The 27,406-nt window shown below is 36.9% G+C and overlaps 1 protein-coding gene across 3 annotated transcripts in view; it reads left to right on the top strand.

Annotated features, from left to right (window-relative positions):
- rab6ba (RAB6B, member RAS oncogene family a) overlaps positions 1-27,406 on the top strand; it is a 213,692-nt gene that overhangs the window by 98,015 nt on the left and 88,271 nt on the right. For all 3 annotated transcript variants that reach the window (XM_087255667.1, XM_087255669.1, NM_001034179.1), the window contains 1 exon segment: positions 10,899-10,957. In XM_087255667.1, the coding sequence (XP_087111793.1) occupies positions 10,899-10,957 (59 nt within the window).

A 27,406-nucleotide genomic window follows, 5' to 3' on the forward strand; every position in this document is an offset into this window, starting at 1 on the left:
TTTAATTTTTATTTTATATTTTCATTATATTTGCAGTTGATCTACAGTTGTTATTTTTCATGGTTTAACTTAATGTACTTGAGTAAAAATACAGTAAAAAGTAATATTTTTAATTATTATAGCACTCCAACACATAATGGGTGTTTTTAACTCAAAATGTGGGTCAAATAAGGGTTAAAATGTAACCAAGTGATTAGGTTTGTCTATATTTGAAACAACCCATGATTTTTTTTAAGTGGATGTAAAACAAAATTATTAATATTTTTATACATTTAAAAATATACCTACACTTTATGTTTGTTGTGGGAAAGATGCATTTTAATATCAGTATAATAGTATGATTTGATGTTGAAATAAAGTTGTTCTAGTACATATATGGTACATTTTTTCATTATTTATTAAATAGCAAGATCAAATAAAACCAGAAAACTTTTCAAAGTTTCAAATCACTTTTGATTAGTTTAGCAGCATGTCTCTCAAAATGATCTTACTCATCAGGACCTTTTGATTAGTGTGTAATTTCAATGTACCTTCATATATGCATCGTCAATTCAGCATTGACTGCACAGAATGTACTCTAAGTGGAATACATGTGCTTTATGTAAATGTAATTGTGAAAATTCTGTTTCTAGATTTTATATCTTAGCTTCCCCCATTAAAACACCATCTTATCCTTACATTTTTCTATGCACTTTAGTTACTTTATCCTCTTCCTTCCTGTTTCCTTATCCTGTATCCATTATCTGATTGTGGCTGTAATGGCCGCTCTAAGTGAAGTCAAAGCACAAAATCCAATCCATCACAGTAAAGGGTATAAGCGCTAAGCTCTGTGTCCAGCTATTGCTCTGCTGTCTGGCATAGGTGATTAACTGAAAAATGTTGGATGCCCTCTGCTCCACCAAATGACATGATATTAAATATTTAACAGGACTAAAATTAGACGCCCACCATTATCCATTAGAAACAGAGCTTGAGATTTCTGTTGGCTGGATTCGAATTTAAAATCAGAACAGAAAATATTGCTATCTGCAGTAACAATATGTTTTACTTACATCTGATTCAAAGTAAATTGCTGTTCAAAAGGTTGAGGTTAGTATTTTTCATTTGAATGAACTGCATACTTTTGACAGAGATGAGACATTTGTGGACCACAAAACCAGTAATAAAGGTAAATGTTTTTTTTGGAAAATTGAGATTTATACATCATATAAAATCTAAATAGTTAAGCTTTCCATTGATTGTTTGTTAGGACAGAACAATATTTGATCCAGATTATTATTTTTTTTAATTACAATACTGCAGCCAGGGATGGGCAATATTTATAACACATGTAGTTCAAATATGTAATTTAAATACAATTTTTTTAATAACTTGTATTTAATAGGCTTTATATATATTACTTAATATTTTGTATAAAAATACTTTAGTGTCTTGTATTTTTGTGTTTTTTAAATCCTGTGAAATACTTTGTAAGAAGTCTACATTATTGCTTTATCTGTTATTTGCCAAGGCTTGAGATAAGACTAGAATATTGAAGAATACTGAAGAAGTTGATCAATGCTTTGAGTATGGATGGACATTATGCATCACTTATAAAGAAAGTAACAGACAGATAGTAGGGGTAGTTTGGGGAGCAAGTCAAAATAAGACAGCCAAATAAGACAAACAACATAAAAAGTCCTACAGTGGCAATACCTACAATACTTCATTGGCTGTTTCAAATGCTAGTGGCTTATCTGCAGGTGCTCTTTACACAGTAGTTAATTACAAACTTTGACATAGTTAATCAGTATGACACAAAAATATTGATTAATACCCCAGTCTACAGACTGGTTAAAAACATCCAACTCAGGTTTTATGGCAGCAAAAATAGAGAGCAATATGTAAATCATCATCTTAGTATCATAATCTAAGAACGCAGATAGAACCTTATAATTCTAAGGCAAAAATATGTAATTACAAACTTTTATTTAGGATGTAATGACATTGTTATTACATTGTTATATTTACATCTAAAATATAATATGTAATTACAAACTTTTATCTTGTGTGCAATTACTGTGACGTTTCATTGTAAATACTGTCATTACATTGTAATTTCATTGTAGTTACATCCAAGTTAATATTTATAATTGTAAATGTTTCTTTGGATATTGCATGCACGGTTACTGTGGTAGTTGTATACGTAAATATTCACAGTACTATTTACAATTACTAACTTAACTATTATGTCATTACTTTGTAATTACATTGCTATTACATTGTTTTACATCCAAGATAATATTTATAAACAAATGTTTCTTTGTAAATTGTTCTTTGTATAAATATACGCAGTACAAATGCAATTACAAACTTTTAGATTTAATGTAATTACTTTGTAACTACACTGTTTTAACAGTGTAATTACATTGTTATAGCATTGTAATTACATATATGATAGTATTGTGTTACACCTGGCTTAGGGATGTAACCTAATAAGGGAGACGACAAGGAGAAGTATAATCAAAAAGAAGATTTATTTAACTCAATTTAAATTATATAATCAAAATGTCAGTATGTTCAATCAGTGTGAAATCCAAATGTATGAATGCGGTAAATGTTGTCAGTGATAGTGTATGAATGCGAAACAAAGCATAATGCCCAAATAGGAGCGCGGCTCTGGCCAACTGCCAAGTGAATGGACAGCGGCCCCGACAAACTCTCTGCCGGGGTTTAAATAAGGGCGCTGACCAGCATCAGGTGCGCTGAAGGCACGCCCCCAATCTAGAATCAAAATCAAACACACAGAAACAAAACACAGTCCTAACAATTGTAAATGTAAAATGTAAATGCTTTTGTAAATTTTATATACAGTATTTGTTATAGATATATAAATATACACTGTCCACACATAATGTGTAATTACAAACTTTTATCGTGGATATAATTACTATGTTACTACTAATTACTAAATACTACTAGTTACTATGCTATTACTTTGTAATTACATCTAAGATTTACAAACGTTTTTGTATATGTCATGTAAAGTGTGCATTTATAGTTGTATACCTAATCATGGTCAGTACATATGCAATTATAAACGTTATTCTTGATTTATTAACATGTTTGTACGTGCGTGCAATTACTGTTCTTACATTGTAATTACATGTGTCAGTACTTTGGAATTACATTGTAAACAAATTTTAGTTACATCCAAGCATTGTAGTTACTTTTTATATTTCATGTACTGTATTTGTGTATTTATATGTATTCATGTAATTTGTTATTACAAACTTTTATCTTGCATGTAGTTACTATATCAATACATTGTATTTACTATGTCATTACATTGTAGCTACACTGTAGTTACATCCGAGACAATATATATATATACATATATATTAAGGGTGTCACGATTTCGTTTTTTAATCAAAATCGATCGAAATTTATGCTTAACTTCGATTATCGAATCAAAAAATAGAATCGTCGATGCTCACGCACCCATGTCACGTTAGCTTGGCTTGCCAAGCAAGAAAAAACAGGCTTGTTGAAGTGCTTGTTAAACTGCAGAAGCAGGAGACCCGTCGACAGAGCTTAAATCCCCTCTTCTTTCAATGAAGTCGCCGGTGTGGAAGTATTTTGGATTTCCAGTGAGTTATGTTGACAACGTTTGTGTTGTCGACAAAAAAAAAACCACAGTTTGCAAGCTCTGCTATGTATCGTTACGTATTACGGTTGGGATGATAGACGATGGGTGCATCGCGATCCTCCGCCCCGCACCCGTTGCAAATCCGCTCGCGAAAAATACACACTCAGGCCCTGTTTACACTAATATGTCTTTGTTTTTAAATGGCATTTTAGAACGACAACGATCCACATCCACACTGGCGTGTAGCGTTTCTGAGCATCCCTCCTTACTACCACTGAAAACGCACATCACGTGACCACACACACTCATTCACACACAGACAGACGCACACACATTGTTATGCGCTCGAGACTGCGGGTCAAGGCAGTCAGCGGGTCAGTAGACTGCTTCCATCTTTTACTTTCACACAAGTACTTAGTCATTTTAGCGAACACATCAGATACTGTTGGCTGGTTTCTGTTGGTTGTGCACTTTTTTACCGATGCCATTATAACGACACAGACTACTGCCTATTTACGAGTCCCGCAGAAAAAAGTGATTGACAGGTGATAATTATGTGTGTAACTTACTTTTATTCATTTACTGTATGATTTGTTTATGGGTAAAACAAAGACCATGCAAGTCAGGTAGTTTAAACGGTAGGCTACAAATAATTAATTCGTTATTAATTAATTAATTATTCATAATCGAAAATCGAATCGAATCGTGACTTTAGAATCGAAAATGTAATCGAATCGAGGATTTGGAGGATCGTGACACCCCTAATATATATATATATATATATATATATATATATATAAATGTAAATGTGTTTTTTTTGTATATTTCATGTATAGTATTTGTAAATTATAGTTATATACATAAATATACACAATACACTTGTAATATGTAACTACAAACTTATCTTGGATTTAATTACTATGTCATTACTTTGAATTTACTATGTCATTACATACAAGATAATATTTATAAACTTAAATGTTTCTTTGTATGTATCATGTACAGTATTGGATGTCATTACATTGCCAATGCATTATAATTGCTATGTAATAACATTGTAATTTAATTTTTATAACATTGTGACAACATCGTAATAACATTGTTATAACAATGTCATAACAATGTCATTACATTGTTTTTACAATGTTATAACATTGTAATGACATTGTTATACCTTTGTAATTACATCTTTGATAGTGTTGTAGATGGATTTTTGGATATTTCATGTACAGTGTTTGTGTATTTAGACGTGAATATACTGTACATATGCAATCACAATCTTTTATTTTGGATGTATGTACATTGTCATTACATTATAGTTACCAAGTATTAACATTTTACATTGTTATATCATTGTAAGTACATGAGATGTAATATGTAATTATAAACTTATCTTGTGTGCACTTACTGTGTCATTACATTGTAACTACTATGTCAATACATTGTAATTACATTGTACTAAGTTATTTATAGTTGTATATGAAAATATATTCACTACACATGTAAACTTTTACTAAATTACTTTGTCATTACAGTGTAGTTAATTTGCTTTTGCAACATTGTAATAACGTTAGAAGATTGTAACTACATTGTAAAAACATTGTAATAAAATTCTAATTACAATGTTATAACATTGTAATAACATTTTATAACATTTTAATTACATCTATAGTAATATAAACATCTTTTTGTTTATTTTCTGTACAGTACAGTTTTATATGTTTTATATTGTGTATTGAAGAGTACAATTGTTAAAATTTTGCAAAATAAGACTTTCAATAGATGGTGGCAATTTTCACCATCAAATATACAAGTATAATATTCCAGCTCATTATCTGCATTTAACTGACTGAGCCAAAAATAAAATGAATGAATGAGATGGAAGTGTATATCTCCTATCCAGGATTTGGACGCGATTTTTAAATCCCTCTTTGGTCACTGCATTAAAAGCACTGTCTCTTTGTGATGTTTTTTCATACTCTATAACAGCCGCACACAACGCTAAAATTGTACTTTGGTGTTGCTTGCTACTAGATTGAGGCCCAATGACAATTCTAATTTTTTACTCATACCCCTTCTCCTTGGCCCTTGAAACAAAGTGTGAAGGGGAAGGGCTTCAAAATTTACCCCTAAGAAATGGGACACTACAGCACCTGCACACATCATCACATGTCATCTCGATCTTTTGCTTCATATGAGATCAGACAATCACGACTGCTGTAGTAATTCCAGTTGTGCTATTTTTTGGTTTTTATCTTCAGGAAATTACTAAAGGCCTGTTTAATGTAAAAATTCGTAATAATGACAACAACAAAAATAATAATAATAATAATTTGTGGATCTCTTTACTTCCTGAAATTTTCTCACCCCTTTGTTTCGAGTGTGCTCCTGAAAAATCTCTGTTCGAAAGGCTATCTACCCCCTCCCCTTAGCCCTACGCCTTCACGTTAAAGAGAATTGGGACACCCCTATCCCTTCACATGAACGCGCAAAAGAAGTAGGGCTTAGAGGTAGAATTGTGATTGGGCCTGAGTGTCACTGGCAATACTTTCAGAATACTTTCAGTTGACTTTTAGCGATACACTTCTCATATAGCCACCTGTAGTGCTATTTTAGTGCTATTTTAGGTGCTATTAGGTTTCCTCGTGATGTGGCAACAATTTTGCGACGGCTCTAACAAATTACCTGTTTTTGTTTGGTGGCTGTGACTTTGAAACCAAAACATTTTCCTATTAGTGACGTTTTCTTTTATATGAATTCATCTAATAATGCTTCTGTAATGACAGACACCATTATTTGTGCTTTTCTTTTTTTTTCTATTCTGGGTGTTCTGCATAGTTCGGTTGCACAATTTTGAATGGCCAGAACAAAAGTGTGCTCGCTCAATTTTGCTAGTAAGACTATCCAACATATACGGAAGTTACGCATTTTCTCTGGGAGGGAAAAGCTAAATGTTATACAGTGCATCCAGAAAATATTCATAGCACTTCACTTTTTTTTAACATTTTTTCATATCACAGACTTTTTCCAAAATGGATTAAATTCATTTATTTCCTCAAAATTCTACACACAAAGCCCCATAATGACAATGTGAAAAAAGATTTTTTGAAATTGTTGCAAATTTATATAAAAAAAAAAAAGAAAAGAAAAGTGATGCGCCATGAATACTTTCTGGATGCACAGTATATTTCATATCGCCTCTTGCGTTTAGCTAATCGCAACATTTCAGATTGCAATACCAATTCTATTGCGATTAATCACACAGCTCTAGTGCTCAGTGTCATTCACTCAACTACTTAACAACTATAATAATGTCAAAAAAAAATCATAACGATTGAAATGTCATGGAGGGAATTCTGGTTAAATAATTGACAGTAATTCACCGGATTTATTAAGGGAACTTAATGTACTGTTAACCAGGTTACAGTGTATTTGTTTTTTTACCATTGAAATCAGTCATTTTTTACAGTGTTGCTCTGTATTCCTTGTGCAACTTACATACAAATAAATAATTAAATAAATCCAGTATCCAGTATTTCAACCCAAGTTGCCATTTTAGCAAAGCAAATCCAACCGGATGTTTTATTCCCACTGGTCTCGCTGCAGTAGGAGCTTATGCTTTATGCATGTGGCATTTGTGCACTTTCTGCTTCTCAGTGTTGGCTATAACAGGGACAGCTACTTCTCCTCTAACACCTTACATCCAGCAGTTATGTGCTCAATAATCACGGCTCGTTTGATGGGGAGGGAAGGAGCCACAGCCCAAACTATAATTCAGTATTTACTCAAACGCATTAGATAAAGCCTTATGAGCCCCATTAATTTAGATCCTCCTCGCTTTTAAACATAGACAGATCAGTGTCTTAGAGAAAATTAGCATTTAAATGACTTGTGACCCGCAGCCTGCAGTGGAGTCGCTGTGAAGACTTCTCAGCCGTGAGAAATCCTGCTCGCGCTCCGTTATTTGATCTGTAGCTCAGAGTTATTTTCCAGAGCGTGAGGATATGTGGGTAAATTCATCCATTTATCTACACAGGTATATTTTCTGCTGCTTTTCTCGGGGGAATCTCAGGTCAGCAGGGCAGATGAAGTTGTGCTGTTTTTTTTATTTTTTATTTCGATCCCATATTGGAGTTTAAGTTCAGCGATGCTATTACTGCCAGATTTTAAACTGTTTTCCACACTAGATTTAATAAAAGCTCCTCAAAAGAAGTACAATCTAAATAATCTACCTTTTTAATATCTTTTTTTATTGCTTGCACGCATGAGCTTCAGAAAGAACGAGGATATTAGCGTTCATGAAATATAGATGTGAAAATAAAACACTGTTATGTGCTGTTCTGGAAAATGTAGCAATTTTAAAGTCTCATATGGCGGCTTGTGATAAATTGAGTCTGTTCCTTCTACAAAAGAAATATTTTAAAATTAAAGACTGAGATGGTAACTCTTGTGCCCTATCAACCTAATACTGTGACTTCCAGTGGTTCCATAATGTCACCGATTTTGGCTAGCAGTTTTAACATTGAAGCTAGAAATCATTCTAGTGCATATTTAGAAGATACTTCAGGTCTCCATTTTATTAAGTACTACTGATTGATCCAGCTAGTAGAGCTTATTATTTAGTTAGCTGCTTTTTTAAAAGATACTAGCACTTATTAATTAGATACTAGAATTTACACGCACTGAAACTTATTTATTACATTTAATACTTATTCATCAGGTACTCGTATCTGTTTGCAAATTTTTTCAGTTGCTAACAAGCATTTATCCAACTAGTGGTCACATTTTCAAACAATTCAAACGTTTTCAAACGATTCCACAATGCTTACATTTTCTTTACAAACAAGTTATACCTATTAAAGGTTCACAAAACACTTGAGTATTTATTTTTTTTTTTAAATTTAAACAAATTTGTGTGTGTTGAAAATCAGTTAAGACCATGTTAGCACCTGTTAGCTTTAATTGTGGGAAAAAACTGGATAATTTTTAGCTTTTGTCAGCTAATTTTTGGGGCGGGATCAGAATCGGCGATGTAGCGCAAAACTGCACGTGCTAAGATGACGTGTCGGTTTCTCATTATTATTCATAGCGGATTTTTCTTTTCCAATGAGAAGAATATGAATAATTACCTTTTAAAAAGATTATAATATAAGCTCTAAAGTATAAGTGCTAGTATCTAATGAATAAGTACTAGTACTTTCTTAAAAAGTTAGCATCCAGGAGTGTAATGATACATCTCGCAATATCAAGTAGTTTACATATAAAAATGTGCCGAGTTAGCTTACTGTATTTATAATATATATCATCATAATTGTCAATTCTGTCTTCATGTAGTACATTGCATAATGATGCACTTACTACTGTAGATTTGTATCTTACAAGTAAGAGGTCAAATGCATCATCATCTGAAAAGAAAAGTGAAAGCATGTGCATCATTTAAATGACCATATCACATTTTAGAGGTATAATTGATACAAGCATTTTAGATGCTTTATACCTTCATGTCAAACATAGAGAATTGCACGTACTGATTTTCTTTAGATCCAATGAATATATATTCACAATGTGAGAATAAACATTTAGAGTGTCAATGATGCAGTACTCCTCTGATTGAATGCAAGAGGGAAACTGATAATGACAAATGTTTGATTTTACCTGTGAAAATTGTCAACTTCAGTGTAGTCAATGACAGACAGGGTACATATGGGGGCTGGCAATGTTTGAAAATGTTTGAATTTTCGTCTGGTGTTTTCAAGGTTTGAAAATATGTTTAGATGTGTAAATTTCTTGTAAATGCTTAAAATTGCTTTCCTAATTTATTTACCTAAAAAGGTGAAATAAATAATTATTTAAATGAAATAAGAAAATACAGATTTTTTTTTGCTTTTGCATAAACAGTAATGAAAACTCTGGAGTCTGACCATGTGCTTGTAGTGTGATCTTTTGTGCAACCTTTGATTAAGCAGAGGGAGAAGGCAAAATGCATGGGGATTACTACTTCATGAGTGAAAAAATGCATGAAATTAAAAATGAATATAACTTTAAAATAGAAAAATGACACATTTAAGATGCAAGTAAATGACAATAATTCAATGCTGGGCTTCATAAACTTCTTGAACATCAAAAATGTACCTTAGAATTTACCACTATGCTATACTATACTATACTATACTATACTATACTATACTATACTATACTATACTATACTATACTATACTATACTATACTAAAACATATAGCATAATGTGAAAACATATGTATGTGTATGTAAATATACTAATACTATAAATACATTGTAAATATACTATAAATAACTTGCCAAAGTTGTAAAGTGCTTAATTTTATTTTATTTTTATTATTTTTATTTACTTGGAAATGCGCTTGAAATGGCTTAAATTTGACTTTGGAAAATGTATATGCAAAAAGATAAGAGTTGGCTCTGTATAGAACAAAAAACGTGGATTTTATTTTATTTGACATTTTTGCATTTATGAGGGAAAAGCTTGGGTATGGATGTGACATCTCTCCGTTATGGATGTGACAGATGTAAAACTGCCGCTTGTGTAACTTAGGTGAATTAATTGTTTGAAAACTGACAGAGACATTTTGAGTAGTTTTAAAGTACTGTAAAATACTTGCTTACACACAAAAAATGTAGAAACGCTTTCTCTTTGGTAAAACCTTTTTTTTTCACTGCAAGGTTGAGCTTTACAAGGAATTTCTCACAAATATAGCATTTTAACCAACAGAAGGCCTTTATATTATATTATTATTGCTTTTTTTTACCATGTGTAACAACACTCATATAATAATATTAAACTTACAATATAGAGACAATATTGTATTGTTAGTACATTATCAAGATACATATTGAATTGTGACTGTAGTGTATTTAGTGTATTGTCACACCTATCCTTGTGTCTAAAACATAAGCACAGGTTGTATATATATAAAAAAAAAAAATAAAAAAAATAAAAAATATATATATATATATATATATATATATATATATATATATATATATATATATATATATATAGTTTATAGATTAAATGCTAAATGGCTTGCTGTATACTGACGACCTTCTCGGTTAATCTTCTATTGAATGATTAGATCTCTTGGCAGAAGTTTCAATTAGCGCAGTTGGCAGCCCACGGCTTGCAAATCAATCCAGTAAGCCCAGGCAGGCATCACTGGCTTCCTCAGTCGCCGTCTGCTTTCAAATGGCTTCTGTTTTAATGCTTTTTTTCTCCTCTTTGTTCTCTTACAGTGGGGAAGACTTCCCTGATCACACGCTTCATGTATGACAGCTTTGACAACACATATCAGGTAGGCTGCTTGACGTCCTTGTCATTCCATCATTCGTAGAGCTCAAAGTTGCCCTCCTCTTATTGTGCACCATCAAAAGAGTCCTTTCACACAAAACACAATGAGCTGAGTTTGTTCATTTGTGAGGATAATTCTAACAAATTGATTATAAATGTGCAGCATTATTCGGGAGTTGTGCGGTTGTTGATTCACACAGATGCATTTGTGAAATTTAAATATCCTTAGTTGACAAATTGGCTTTTTGTTTGTAAAACACCATTTTTGGATAAAATTTCTAAATATATGTTTTTTTAATTTTAAAGTTCAAATATTGAAAGTATAAGAGCATAAAACATAAAAACCCAACTGTAAACCCACCAACTGTATCAATGTCTTGACAGTTTTTTTTTTTTTTTACTGAAAAGGACAATAAAACTGTCCAATGGTGTGACAGCAAAACATATAGATATAGCGTATATTTTATTTCTTGTTTTTAAGTTTAAGTTTAAACTTTATTGTTTGTTCTGCTAGGCGCAGAAAGGAAATTTGTCTATAACACTGGATTTAAGACAACAATTGCATACATACAACAATCACACAATGAAACACTCATCAACAAAACAATTCTCTTGGCAACCACCACATTCACTTCAAACGGTGTTCCAATTTAAAACAACAACTGCCATTGGGAGAAATGACTATTTATAAGCATTTCTTTGTGCTTTAGGAATTTTCAACCTGCGTCCTGATGGTAACACTTCAAAAGCTGAGTGAAGGGGATGTGTATTATCTTTAAAAATTGCAACTGCTGTTTTTTCCATAAAGGAGTCAAATACATTTATCTTCATATAGTGCCTTTTAATTTATATAAAATTATGTATAATATTTTTTCTCCATAACTTGTTCTTATTTTCAATAAATGGACTGTAAAAGGGCAGCAAAACCAGTGCTTAATTTGAGCCGGATCTTGCCAGATCCTGTTTCGAAAAAAATCAGATATTCGAGTTTTGCATTTCAGTATTTATTTGAATGGATCCGGCTTTAACTTGTGCATGGTGAATACCTATGTGTGTGTTTGTGTGTGTGTGTGTGTGTGAGAGAGAGAGAGAGAGAGAGAGAGAGAGGATGTGAATGAGTGCAAGTGAAGGCTGTATGGATATTGTGTGTGCGCACACTTGACGGTAGTCACTATGTGCAAGTTAAAGCAAAAGTCACTTTTAACTATTGACCCTCAACAATATTTTCAGCCAATCGGCTTTCAAGTGCTGTGTTCACACCAGACGTGGTACGCACGAATAGATTACGCTATTCACGCATAAATATCGATTCACGTGTAAATAGAAATTTTGTGTTAGCTCACTTCATTCACGTGTCAAATTCACTTCACGACAAGTGCAGATTCGTGTCATGGAATAGGCTTTTGTCTGCCCGGTCACTCTAGCTTCATTGCTAGATGGCTAACATGGATATTATTTAGAAAGTAGCTGTTTTTTATGTGCTTTAGGAATGCTTAAAAACAGCATATATTCGTGCGGCGCTGTAGATCCAACCACTAGATCCACCACTAGATACAATTTGAGGTGCACCTAGCTCTGTGACTTCATAAACTCCTCCAGAAACTATACCTGGATGATGGAAGCTGTCAGGGGTGCTTCTGACTGAGCCGAGCCCAGTTTGATGAACTGTTATCCGGTGTTGGCAGAAGAATTTCCCCCTGGGACACCAACAACAGGCTCTACGTCATAATCACTCCCCTACAAGAGAAATCTCCTGATTGGTTAACGCGGTGCGAATGTCTGCTGAACTTCAGATCTTTCCAACTACAGTGATTTACACGAAACGCATGTCAATTGCACAAAATGCTCAACACATGCCTCTTCATTCGTGCAAATCTTGTCATTTGTGTGTATCCTGTCCCAGGATATCTTTTTGTGTCTTTGAATTGACTTAACATGTAAATCACTCATTCCTGTCTGCAGCATTATGCTTACAATCACTCTCATTGGTTGGTGATTGTGTGTCGAGCAAGTAGTAGTGAAAATAAATAATCGCATCGTGGCCTACATAAATAATATTTGTATTTTCAAAATGGCAACGAGGCAGACACACATATATTCATTTTTTAAAACCACAAGTAAATCTGATAATGGGCCTGATCAAAAAGTATCTCAAGATGAAACTGCAAATGGATCAAGATAGAGTGAGACAGAAGGAAAACAATCTCTAGTCAGCCAGAAAACATGACAGAAGAAGTAACTGTGAGCTTTTGAACATTAGACTGAGTCATTTATTATTTTTTCACTTGGCACATAATAGTAAAGTGAGCTGAATACTGATTGTTTATGTTGTATCTACATGTTTTTATTAACCATGTCTGACTTATAACGTTATATGGCACAAAACAATAAAACACTGTTCAGAAATGTGATCATCTTGTCATGTTCCGGAAAAACTGAAATTGTTTGGTGGACGTCAGTCACGGTAACTCAGGTGGCTGCTGCGATCCACATACTACACCAAAGTTGGTGATTCGGGGTTGTTACAGACTGTACCAAAAAGCTGAGAACAGAAGGCAGGGTGAAACTATAGGATTTTTCTAGGAGAAATAACAAAAGGGGAGGGTGGTGGGAGATAGGTCTGAAATATAGGAGATTGCCAGGAAAAACTGAGTGTTGGCAGGTATGAAATGTGTATAATATATTAATTTTTGTCATGTGTGACAGTAAAAATACAACATCACTTCAGCAACTCTTATTTATCTGGAATTAATTCAGTCACAGTTTTAACTATAGGAGCTGCAGCAATGATAAATATATATGTATGGTTTGTTTAATATCACAATATAATTGATTTTATGCTGGAAATGATAATGGGTAAATGAATGGTAAGCTAGATGTAGATTCCGTGGAAGGTTGTTTTGGACTGTTGTTGTATTGTTGAATAACGCGGGGGTGGAAAGCATGCTGTGTGAAACATCTCAAGGGAAGTGTTGTCTGTATGAGGTTCATATTTTTTAATTAAACCTGTGAGAGAGCTGGTATACAGGAAACGAGTCTGTTTGGTGTGTGATTGATTTACTTATATATATATATATACAGGAAGGATATGCATGATTGTTTTTGTATACATTTCTTTTTATTCTTGTAATATTTATTAAAATTTTCATCACTTGGGGGGGGGCTGGGTTTTGTAAGATAATCTTTGGGGATACAAAATGATAGTTTTATGAAAAAGTGACTTCATGCACATGTGTACTATCCGCTTGTTAAGTGTGACGTCACGTAAAGCAGCTTCCTGGTCTAATTGCTTTATCAAACTGTATAGGGAGACTCAACAAATTGTAATAATAAATGTTTAAAAGCACAGAAAATCCCTTTTGTTTTTAAAACTTGCTTGTAATGGCTTTAGAGCTTTAAGATGCTTATGGAGAATATTGAGAAGACTCAAATAGACCTGATTTATGCACTTCAAATTAGCATAAGCTTGCACATGCCATAATTTGTATGGGAATACATTTGCCATTTAATTTAGTCTTTTCTAATGCAGAAAATGAATGTAATGTTGACAAATTGTGTAAACAATGTGAATAAAAAATAAAATGAAAATCACTAGTGCTGCAAATAGGCACTTCCTTACATCCGTATAAAGAACAAACTGTTTTATATTAATTTGAAGTTCAAATATGTTTTGCCATGTCCGATCACTTTATTAGGTACACCTGTCCAACTGCTCTTTAATGCAAATTTCTAATCAGCCAATCAAATGGCAGCAACTTAATGCATTTAGACATGTAGACATGGTCAAGGCTATCTGCTGCAGTTGAAACCGAGCATCAGAATGGAGAAGAAAGGTGATTTAAGTGACTTTGAACATGCCATGGTTGTTGGTGCCAGACATGCTGGTCTGAGTACTTCAGAAACTGCTGATCTACTAGGATTTTTAAGCACAACCATCTGTAGGGTTTACAGAGAATGGTCTGAAAAAGAGAGAATATCCAAATGCCTTGTTGATGCCAGAGGTCATGGGAGAATGGCAGCAATACCTCAAATAACCGTTACGACTGAGGTATGTAGAAGAGCATTTCTAAATGCACAACACGTCAAACCTTGAGGCGGATGGGCTACAGCAGCAGAAGACCAAACCGGGTGCCACTCTTGTCAGCTAAGAACAGGAAACTGAGGCTACAATTCACACAGACTCACCAAAATTGGACAATAGAAGATTGGAAAAATGTTGCCTGGTCTGATGAGTCTCGATTTCAGCTGTGACATTCAGAGGGTAGGGTCAAAATTTGGCATTAACAACATGAAAACATGGACCCATCCTGCCTTGTATTAACGATTCAGGCTGCTGGTGGTGGTGTAATGGTGTGGGGGTATTTTCTTGGCACATATTGGGCCCATTAGTATCAATCGAGCATTGTGTCAACACAACAGCCTACCTGAGTATTGTTGCTGACCATGTCCATCCCTTTATGACCACAGTGTACCCATCTTCTGATGGCTACTTCCAGCAGGATAACGCACCATGTCATAAAGCTTGAATCATCACAGACTGGTTTCTTATACATGACAATGAGTTCACTGTGCTTAAATGGCACAATCACCAGCTCTCAATACAATAGAGCACCTTTGGGATGTGGTGGAACTGGAGATTCTCATCATGAGAATGCTATCATCATGTCAATATGACCAAAATCTCTGAAGAATATTTTTAGTACCTTGTTGAATCTATGCCATGAAGGATTAAGGCAGTTATAAGGGCAAAATGGGCTCTAATCCAATACTAGTATGGTGTACCTAATAAAGTGGCCAGTGACTGTATATATATATATATATATATATATATATATATATATATATATATATATATATATATATATATATATATATATATATACAAAGTTGTAATATCCTTCTAACTTCATGTTCGTCCCACAATATACAGATATGTGGCTACTAACATCTACATACTCTAAGAACACTTTGTCTTTTCTACATTAAGGATATGCTTTTTTTTCCTTGCACTAAGCAGTTAAAGTATTTCAAGTACTCAAAAGTACCCTTAATTGAAAAATCACCCATGTGTGTATGTTATAAAGTGCTGTTATGTTCAAGTGTTTACACTTTTCGTAGACTTAAATTTTTCATTTAACTTATCTGCAGGGTTTATCGCCCATACAACCTGAAGGACACTGGAATGTACAGTATCATGTACAGAATGTACAGAGTGTGTCTGAAATGCTCTGCAGGCATATGTCTATTTAGCTGTCATAGTTTTTGAGCTGAGTCACAGCTTTAGAGCCACTACAAGTTCCCACTGTCACAACAGTCCAAGCGTCTGAGACATATGCATGATGACAGCTCTGAAGTCTCTCTGGCCTTGATCTTGCCATTTTCTCTCTCTTTATATCCTCTCCTTTTCTCTTTATGATCTTCTTGTTCACAAATGTTTAAACTTTAGTAGGATACAGAGTGCATTTTCATTTTTCTTCACAAGGAGAAAACCTCATCAGCAACAAAAAATGGATTAATATTATTTATACTAGGCGACGCAGTGGCGCAGTAGGTAGTGTTGTCGCCTCACTGAAAGAAGGTCGCTGGGTCGCTGGTTGGAACATTGGCTCAGTTGATGTGTCTGTGTGGAGTTTGCATGTTCTCCCTGCGTTCGCGTGGGTTTCCTCCGGGTGCTCCGGTTTCCCCCATAGTCCAAAGACATGCGGTAAAGGTGAATTGGGTAGGCTAAATTGTCAGTAATCTATGAGTGTGTGTGTGTATGTTTCCCAGAGATGGGTTACGGCTGGAAGGGCATCCACTGTGTAAAAATGTGCTGGATAAGTTGGCGATTCGTTCCGCTGTGGCGACACCGGATTAATAAAGGGGCTAAGCTGACAAGAAAATGAATGAATGAATGAATTATTTATACTACAGGAATGTTGATTGCTTAATTCTGATTGACTGATGAACTTTGTAAGGTGTGCAATTAAAGTAGCCACAGGCAGGTCTTGACCGCATTACAGTTCCATATGAATTATTTCAAAGGACTTTGCATATACAGAAGGCAAAAACCTTCGAATATTCAAAAGCTTTTAGATTACATTTGTAAGAAATTAATATTACATACAGGAGCTGTTTGAGGACAAAATGGACAAATGTTCTGATATACTTCATCTGTACAATGGGTTGTAACCATATTACAGGACAATTTAAACAAATATGTTCTCAACCCTTCCCAGATAAACCAAAGGAAATTACAATTACACACACAGTAAAAAAAAAAAAAACTGTCGCAAATTTTTCCGTACTTATCCTCTCAATCTTTATATATCTAAGGTTTATGATATATAAATATACAGTGCAAATAAATGACTCTTACAGTACTTTCGTATAGTCCGTTCACTGTTCCGACAGCAGCTTTAGCAGAGTAATAGCAGAGTTAAGCTCTAAGTAACAAACCTCCTGATCTTCATTTCACAGGGTGTGCAACGATAAGATGTACAGTATGTGTCATAAATCAGACTAAGCATGCTGCGCTGCTAGTGTCATACAGTAATAAGATTACATGAGTGCTTTGTGAACAGACTCTGTGTGCTTTCTGGCACTATTCCAAACTTACAGTATAGTATGGTTTGTGTTTATTTCTGTGTAAACATTCTGTAAAATTTTGAGGAAGGATGGTTTATGTTAATAAAATTCCCAGTCTTTTATTCAATTCAGAACACTCTAATGCTTTGTGGATCAAATGCAACAAAACTTAAGCTCAATAGATTAGCATTTTAGATGGAATTGGAAGTAAATTGAATATCTAGACAGCTAAAGGTTTTAAATTTACACCGTCCATCATTGACCCAAATATAACAAGCTGTTCAATGCACTGTAAAGTATATTAAGAAAATTATCTTACATAATAATAATTAATAATAATAATAAAAATGTCCTTACATTTATATAGTGCTTTTCTGGGCACTCAAAGCGCTCTACACATGGGAGGGGGGGGGGGTCTCCTCATTTACCACCAGTGTGCAGCATCCACCTGGATGACGTGACGGCAGCCATTTTGCGCCAGACCGCACAACACACCCCAGCTGATAAGAATGAAAGATACGTCCTTGGATCATTTTTATTTTTGTTGTAATTATTTGCCTCAAGACCAATGTTGATTTGGAGCTCATTGTAAAAAGTTATTTGTTAACTTTACTCAATTCAATTGTGCAAACATGTTGCCTTACTTCAATTAGGTAATCTTAACTTATGTATTATAATTTTGAAAACAGGAGGCACACCGCACTTCCTTTTTGTTGACATACCTTATCTTGTGCTCATTTCATACTGATTTAAAAACCAGACAACATTTGTTTTCAAGAGAAGTTGGTTTGTTTAAAAGTATATGTAGATTTATATATATCACCTCTGTGAAGCAATTATTCACTGATATTCCACCAAATATGTGGTTTATAACAATGAACCTGCAGAAACTCAGAAACTCAGAAACTCTAGAAAAAGATCACATGCTTGGACCGAGCCCCTCTCCTAGAGAAGTGTCAGTCTAGTTTCCCCATTTAAAACTATATGAGTGACGAGTCTTGTGAATGATGTATTTTTTCGAAAAGAGTAGTGTGCTACACTTTTTATGATGCTAGGCAACTACTGATCTTAGTGGATGTGAAAATCGCTTGCTGACATTAGAAAATTATTTAAAAAATTTTTATTAAATGTTAAATGTTAACAGTGTATAAAGCAAATCTTTGTTTTTAAATGTAGTAAACTTTCAAATGGTTTCCCATGTGCTGGGGTCAGAGAGTAGAGAGCGGTGGATCCTAACCAGAGAACATGTCAGTTGGAAAACAGTTCCTTAGTTCAGCTTTTTTTTACTATAAGCAACAATCAAGAGAGACATTAATAATGTGCAAAATGGGGGGTCACGAGGACCAATATTGACAACCTGTACTAATAGTTTTAAAATATTTATTACTTATTTATTTCTTACTTAGGTGCGATGCACATTAGTGCTGTTTATTTATTTATTTTTAATAGCCATGTTATTAAAGCCTTTTTTAACTTTCTCCTACTTTTTGAGTCCCTAGTACTTATGATTTGGTTGTTTATCTTTATGAATCCCTTATCAAAAGAGCACTGACACATTAATTAACTCTGAAGCACTTGTTGTTTGATTTTGGTTTTAAATTCTTTAATTATATTAATCACATGCACTTAGACCACATGAATTTGATAATAATAATAATAATAATAATAATAATAATAATAATAATTAATAGTAATACCTTATAGGTGCCTTTCAAAGCACTCAAGGACAGTATGTCACAGGCACATTATAAAAACAAGACAGAAGAGTAATAAAACATAGTATTAATCCAGAAAATCATTAAAAACAATCCTGAACAGAAAGGTTTTAACCTAGGATTTAAAATTGGAGATAGAGTCGACCTGACAAATATCTAACGGCAGGGAATTCCATAACTGTGGTGCTATGCAGCTTAAAGCCCTGCCACCAAATGTTTTCAATTTGCCATCTGAGGTAGTAGCTTGACAATTTTTATTCACTACTCTAATTAACAGCCAGTTCCCGCAGTTCATGACACCACACTACTCATTACAGACTACAGCACAACTGAGATATTTAATAAACAAATTTGTGCAGTTTATTTGCAAAAAGCCCATTAACTCAAACTAATTTGATCAACTATTTGTCAGCAAAGCTTGTGCTAAAGAAGACTAATAGTAAACCCAAAAAAATAAACTAACTGGTAATTTACTCACTCTCAAGCCATCCTCAGTGTTTGTCACTTTTAGACAAACATTGTCTGATTAGTCTTAATTGTTATGGCTCTTCGAAGCTGTATGATAATGTTGGGTAGTGGTCATTTTTGAACTCATAGCAGGCCAGGGCATTAATGCATGTCTTAGGATCAATGTGCTTTTGTATATTTATATTTATTTGTAGTTTTTAAACTATAAACTCACATCACCAACTTTTGGTGGCTGCAAAATGTGCATTCTTGAACTAGTTTAATCTCTCACTCTGAATAGCACAAGAAGACAAAATACCAGTTACTAATTGAAAGTAAATAAGAAGTTAAAATCTCAGAGGATTTCACTTTAAAACAATAACTTGAGTTTTTTTTGCACAGCCCTATTGTATAAACCAGAGTAGACTGTCATGCCCAAGTTTTATTTAAAGGGAAATGTACTGGGCACTTCATAATTTTAAATGTTCTAATGATATAGTTGAAGTCAAAATTATTATCCGTCCTGTGAATTTAGTTTTCTTTTCAAATATTTCCCAAATAATGTTTAATAGAGCAAGCCTCATTTTTACATTATTTCTTCTAATATTTTTTATTCTAAAAAAGGTCTTATTTGTTTTACCACTGTGTAACGGGGAGACTGACACGGAGGGATCCATTTTGCAGTATTTATTAAGTCACACTTAAACATCAACACCTCGCACGGCTGTGCGAACATACAACATACAACTCAACGATGATTAGCAGATAACAGAGGCAGAGTGATTACCAGGCTTGTGTCAAGGGCAGGCAGCGTGATTCAGAGTCCGTGTTACAGGCTTTAGTCAGGGGCAGGCAGCGAGAATCAGAGTCCGTGTAAGCAGGCTTTGGTCAAGGGCAGGCAGAAGACAGAGCAGAGTCGAGAAACGGGCTGAAGTGGTAAACGGGAGATCAGGCAGGATAGAACACTCAGTAATGCTGGCCGGGGCTAAACAAGACTTCGCAATGAAGTGTGTGTGTGAGCTGCTTATATATGGTACGTGGGTCATTAGTGAGATGGAGGACAGGTGTGCTGGGATCAGAGTGAAATGGATGACGTAATGGTTAGAAGTCCGGAGATGGTGACCTCTGCTGGTCAGCGAGGGGAATGACTGGGACCGAGTTGGTGACAGAGCCCCCCCCAACGAACGGCTCCTGAAGTGAGGCAATTCTCGACGCCGGGGTCTTCCACGGGGGCGAGGGGCCGGCATCTCCGGATGTTGTGAGTGGAACTCTTCCAGTAGTGTGGTGTCGAGGATGTCCTTGCGGTTAATCCAAGATCTCTTCTCCGGGCCGTACCCCTCCCAATCAACGAGATATTGGAGTTGTCCACCCCGGCGTCTGGATCTCAGGATCTCGTGGATCTGGTAGGCCTCCTCACCATCGATCATGAGGGGCGGGGGACCCTGTTCACCGGCTGCCACCTCCCTATCCGCCTCGGCTGGACCAGCAGCAGGCTTGAGCAGAGAGACATGGAAAGTGGGGGATATACGAAAATGATTAGGGAGTGTCAGTCTGAACGAAACAGGAGATATTTGTCTTTCAATCTGGAAAGGACCCACGTACCTGGGACTGAGCTTCTTGCAGGGCAGCTTGAGGCGTAAGTCGCGGGTGGAAAGCCATACCCATTGTCCTGGGGAATACATGGGACCAGGACGTCGGTGTCGATCGGCTTGTTCCTTGAAACGCCGTACGGCGTGAGAGAGGTGAGTGTGAGCTGCGTTCCAGACCTCTTCGCAGTTTTTAAACCAGGTATCCACCGCAGGGAGTTCAGAGGTCTCGCCGGACCAGGGAAAGAGAGGAGGTTGGAAGCCCAGCACGCATTAAAATGGGGTTAATCCAGTAGATGCTTTTCTGAGGGAGTTCTGAGCATATTCTGCCCACATCAGAAATTTGGCCCATTCATTCTGGTTCGAATGGCAGTACGTGCGGAGAAATCTGCCGATTTCCTGGTTCAAGCGCTCTGTCTGCCCGTTGGATTGGGGATGATAGCCGGATGTTAGGCTAACATTGATTTGGAGATTTTTAAAGAATGCTGACCAGAGTCGGGATGTAAACTGGGGACCTCTATCCGACACGATGTCTTCGGGGAGACCGTAGTACCGGAACACACACTCGCAGAGTAATTCGGCCGTCTCCATGGCTGTAGGCAGTTTAGAGATGGGGATAAGGCGGCAGGATTTTGAGAATCGATCCACTACTGTGAGGATGGTGGTTTTGCCCTGAGATATGGGTAAATCGGTAATGAAATCTATTGCGATGTGTGACCAGGGACGATGTGGCACCTCCAGGGGTTGGAGTAATCCAGCTGGACGGTGACGGGAGTGTTTGGACATCTGACAGGGTGAGCATTTATTGATGAAGTTAATGACATCTTGGTGTATGGATGACCACCAATAGCGGGATTGAATCAGTTGTACGGTGGCTGTGCTGCCTGGGTGACCGGAACTGGGGTGGTCATGTACCTCGGAGATGAGCCTTTCTCGAAGTGATGGGGGAACGAAGATTTTATTCTCTGGACAGGGCTGTGGAGATGGATTGGTTTCGGCGGCTTGAAGGATCTCCTGTTCTATATCCCACTGGATAGGAGCGACAATTAGAGGATCTTTGATTATGGGTTCATCATGGTATTCAGAGGTCTCATCGTCTGAGAGGCGGGACAGAGCATCTGCTTTGATGTTTTTTGAGCCAGGGATATAGGTGACTTGGAAGTCAAATCGGGTGAAAAACAGCGCCCATCTTGCCTGTCTAGGGTTCAGACGTTTACAGGAACGGATATATTCTAGGTTTTTGTGATCGGTGATGACGATGAAAGGATGTTTTGCGCCCTCAAGCCAGTGTCTCCATTCTTCTAGCGCGGCTTTCATGGCGAGGAGTTCTCGGTTTCCCACATCGTAGTTCCGTTCAGCGGAGTTGAGCTTGCGAGAATAGAAGGCACAGGGATGGAGCTTCTTAGTAACTAGGGATCTTTGGGACAGGATGGCTCCAATTCCAGTGTTGGACGCGTCAATTTCGACAACAAAGGGTTGCTCGGGATCAGGATGACGCAGAATGGGTGCACTGGAGAAGCGAGTTTTTAGCTGAGTAAATGCTCGGACAGCGTCTGGGTTCCATTTAAGGCGAGCATTGTTGGCTTTTACCATGGCGGTCAGTGGAGCAGCGACTGAACTGAAGTTTCTTATGAAGCGCCTGTAGAAGTTAGCAAAGCCCAGAAATCGTTGTAGTTGTCTGATGGTCTCGGGTTGTGGCCATTGTGTCACGGAGTCGACCTTTTGCTGGTCCATGGCCACGCCTTCTGGACTGATGATGTAGCCAAGGAATGAGATGCAGGTCTGGTGGAATTCGCACTTGGAGCTCTTTGCATACAGCTGGTTTTGAATGAGGCGTTTGAGCACTGCCCGGACGTGCTGGATATGCTCAGATAGCGAATTGGAGTAGACCAGGATGTCGTCAATATACACTATGACCCACTTGTTGAGCATGTCTCTAAATACCTCATTTACAAATGCCTGGAACACGGAAGGACTGTTTGCTAGGCCGAAGGGCATAACGAGGTATTCGTAGTGGCCGTCGATTGTAGAGAACCCGGTTTTCCACTCGTCTCCCTGTCGTATGCGGATGAGGTTATATGCACTACGGAGGTCTAACTTAGTGAAATACTGGGCGGATCGGAGTTGCTCAAGGGCGGCTGGAACCAATGGCAATGGGTAGCGGTATTTAACTGTGATCTCATTTAAGCCTCGGTAATCAATGCATGGGCGCAAGCTGCCATCCTTCTTGACGAAGAAAAACCCTGCTGAAGCGGGTGAAGTAGATGGTCGAATAAAGCCCTTCTCTAGCTCCTCAGAAATGTAACTCTTCATAGCTTCAGTTTCAGGTTGTGAGAGAGGGAAAATGCGACCACGAGGGGGCGTGGTGCCGGGTAGCAGCTCGATGGCACAGTCATTTTCACGATGTGGAGGGAGCTTGGTAGCCTTCTGTTTATTAAATGCCTCAATTAAATCATGATAAGCATCAGGAACATGACGGAGTTCAGAGTCTTCGGTCTTGTTAATTGTGTTGATCTGGACAGGGAAACAGAATGCAGACATTGGGTAAAGCATTGATTGCTCCATTTTGTGATCTCACCAGTTCTCCAAGAGACTTGAGGGTCATGCTGTTGTAGCCATGGTAACCCAAGAATTACAGAGTGTTTAGGGGAGTTGATGGCAAGAAGGGAGATTTCCTCTTCATGGAGAGAGCCTGTTTGAAGTAAGATTGGCAGGGTCTGGAATTTTATACGTCCTTCTCCCAAAGGGCGCCCGTCTACAGCAGTGATGGCTATGGAGGAATCACAGGAGGTTAAAGGAATGGAGTGAGTGGTGGCAAACGTGTAATCAATAAAGTTACCAGCGGCTCCTGAATCGATCATGGCCATAGTCTCAATCTCATCTCCATTGCTTCTCAAAGTGACAGGCAGATTCACAACATTATTAGTGGTAGTGAACATAGTGGTTGCACTCACCGAGAGGGTTTTAGGGAGAGGCTTGTTGGGACATAAAACCTTAGTATGACCTGGAAATCCGCAGTAAATGCACAGGTGATTTCTTCTCCGTCGTTCTCGCTCTTCTGGGTTCAGGCGGGTTCTACCCAATTGCATGGGTTCAGCGGAGGTTTCAGGGGATACAGGACTGGAAGCAATTGAGCATAGCGGATTGCGAGTGCGGAGGAGAGTGTCTAACCTTATGGAAAGTTCGATTAGTTGATCCAGTGTTTTTCCCTCGTCACGACATGCCATCTCTCGCTGCAATTCTGGTCTTAGAGCCTTTCTGTAGAGCGTGGCAAGCGGATCATCAGCCCAGCCAGTTTGCGCTGCCAAAGTGCGGAACTGCAGGGCGAACTCAGCTGCGGAGCGATCTCCCTGTTGGATGCACAATAGCTCCTCGCCAGCGTTACGACCACCCTCCGGATGATCGAACACAGTGCAGAAACGTTTGAGAAAGTCATTAAACGAGGGAAATATCGGGGTACTGTCTGGCCAAACTGCAGTAGCCCAGTCTAGCGCCTTCCCAGTGAGCAGGGAGCACACAAAAGCAATTTTCCCATTCTCGTCCTTAAACAGATGGGGCTGTTGGGCGATAAACAGTTTACATTGCAGTAGGAAGCCTTTACATTTTGCTGGGTTACCTGAGAACTTGTCAGGAAAAGCCAATCGTATTCCGGAAGTCATCGGCGGTTGTGCAACAACAAGTGGACTTGGAGAGTAGTTGGCGGTGGGTTGCGCAGTGGCAGCAGCTTGCAGGTTTTGTAGGGATTTCACCAGTTCGTCTGTTAACTGAGTTAGATGTGTTAGTTGTTGTTGGTGTGTTGACAATACCTGAGCTTGTGTTGTGACTTCGTGAGACAAAACCTGGATGGCTGCGGGATCCGTGTTGGGCGAAGTCTTCTGTAACGGGGAGACTGACACGGAGGGATCCATTTTGCAGTATTTATTAAGTCACACTTAAACATCAACACCTCGCACGGCTGTGCGAACATACAACATACAACTCAACGATGATTAGCAGATAACAGAGGCAGAGTGATTACCAGGCTTGTGTCAAGGGCAGGCAGCGTGATTCAGAGTCCGTGTTACAGGCTTTAGTCAGGGGCAGGCAGCGAGAATCAGAATCCGTGTAAGCAGGCTTTGGTCAAGGGCAGGCAGAAGACAGAGCAGAGTCGAGAAACGGGCTGAAGTGGTAAACGGGAGATCAGGCAGGATAGAACGCTCAGAAATGCTGGCCGGGGCTAAACAAGACTTCGCAATGAAGTGTGTGTGTGAGCTGCTTATATATGGTACGTGGGTCATTAGTGAGATGGAGGACAGGTGTGCTGGGATCAGAGTGAAATGGATGACGTAATGGTTAGAAGTCCGGAGATGGTGACCTCTGCTGGTCAGCGAGGGGAATGACTGGGACCGAGTCGGTGACACACTGTTATACAATGTCTTGTCTAATTACCTAATGTAAATTGGAAATTGAAAAAATGGAGGAAACTGATTGCCTTAAATTTTTTCAGTAAAGTAGTGTATTTATTTTAAGTAAGCGTAACTTAAAACAGTTTGTATTTACAACTTTTTAATCAAGTCAACGTACAGTTGACTCTTAATAATTAGTTGTGTTAACTTCTTATTAGGGTTCACATTACTAGGAAAATATTAGGAAACCGATTGCCTTAAAATTATCAAGTAAATATATCTTTGGACTGTAGGGGAAACCGGAGCACCCACATGAACATGGAAAGAACATGCAAACTCCACACAGAAATGCCAACTGACCCAGCCGGGGCTCAAACCAGTAACCTTCTTGCTGTGAAGCGACATTGCTACCCACTGCGTCACCATGCCGCTCTAAAACCAATATCTACAGTTCTAAAACATTTTTATTGTCTAAATATTATACAGTGTATCAAGCAGGCATCAATCAGGCATCACATCAATCACCTTAAACAGTCTATACACATCTTTAAACATGCAGTCATTACTTTCTCAGCATGAAAAACAATGCAATGCACATGCAGCATGAACACCTGACGTTGTAAAACATTTAGTATCCGCTAAAACAAAATAACACTTTATAACAAGTAATTTTCAAACAAGGTTTAATGTAATAATAAGAATAATAAATAATATTTATATAAAAATATTTAGGGCTGCACGGTGGTGCAGTGGATAGCACGTTCACCTCACAGCAACAAGGTCTCTGGTTCGAGCCTCGACTGGGTCTGTTGGCGTTTCTGTGTGGAGTTTGCATGTTCTTTTCGTGTTGGCGTGGGTTTCCAGGTGCTCTGGTTTCCCCCACAAGTCCAAACACATGCGCTATAGGTAAATTGAGTAAGCTAAAATTGTTCATAGTGTATGTGTGTGAATGTGTGTATGGATGTTTCCCAGTGATGGGTTGCGGCTGGAAGGGCATCCGGTGCATAAAACATATGCTGTATAAGTTGGCGGTTCATACAGCTGTGGCGACCCCAGATTAATAAAGGGACTAAGCCGAAAAGAAAATGAATGAATAATGATATTTATTTATTATTATATAAATGTTATTTTATTTATTATTATTCTATAAATATTAATATATTTATAATTTTGGAACATCAAAGAATTGAAAAAGCTCTGAGATTTTTTATGTTTTAATTTTTTTAAAGTTTTAATTCTTCCACCTGTTTCCTCTTCACCATTCTCTATTATTACCATGCTTTTGACCACTCAAAGGTTGTAAATACATATTATTGTAAGTCAAGATTACTTGAATCTGTTCAGTTTAACAACTTAATTTGCTAAAAAGTTGGGATTACTTGTTTAAATATTGCAAGGTGAACTAACTTATTCATAATAAGTTAATTGCACTTAATTTTATAAGCGATAACAGCTATTGCTTTTTACAGTGTATAAATTTGTCATGTTAAACAGAAATTGAGGAAAAATACACACGGGTGCTAATAATTCTGACTTAAAGGTCAGGATATGAAGTTAGTTTGGAGAGGTTGTTTTAGCTACAGAAGAAAAACATGATCATATTTCTGCAAATTTTCAAAAGGTAAGTCTTTTTGATGTAAACTTTAGACAAATACTTTTCAAGCAAGAAAACACACATTTCAACTTGAACTGCTCTCACCAAATACCTTCCTTTAACACTTATTTCTACATGAAGGATCACGTTTTTTTTTTT

The sequence above is a fragment of the Danio rerio genome, chromosome 6, assembly GCF_052040795.2.
Source record: "Danio rerio strain M-AB ecotype USA chromosome 6, GRCz13ab, whole genome shotgun sequence".
NCBI lineage: Eukaryota > Metazoa > Chordata > Actinopteri > Cypriniformes > Danionidae > Danio > Danio rerio.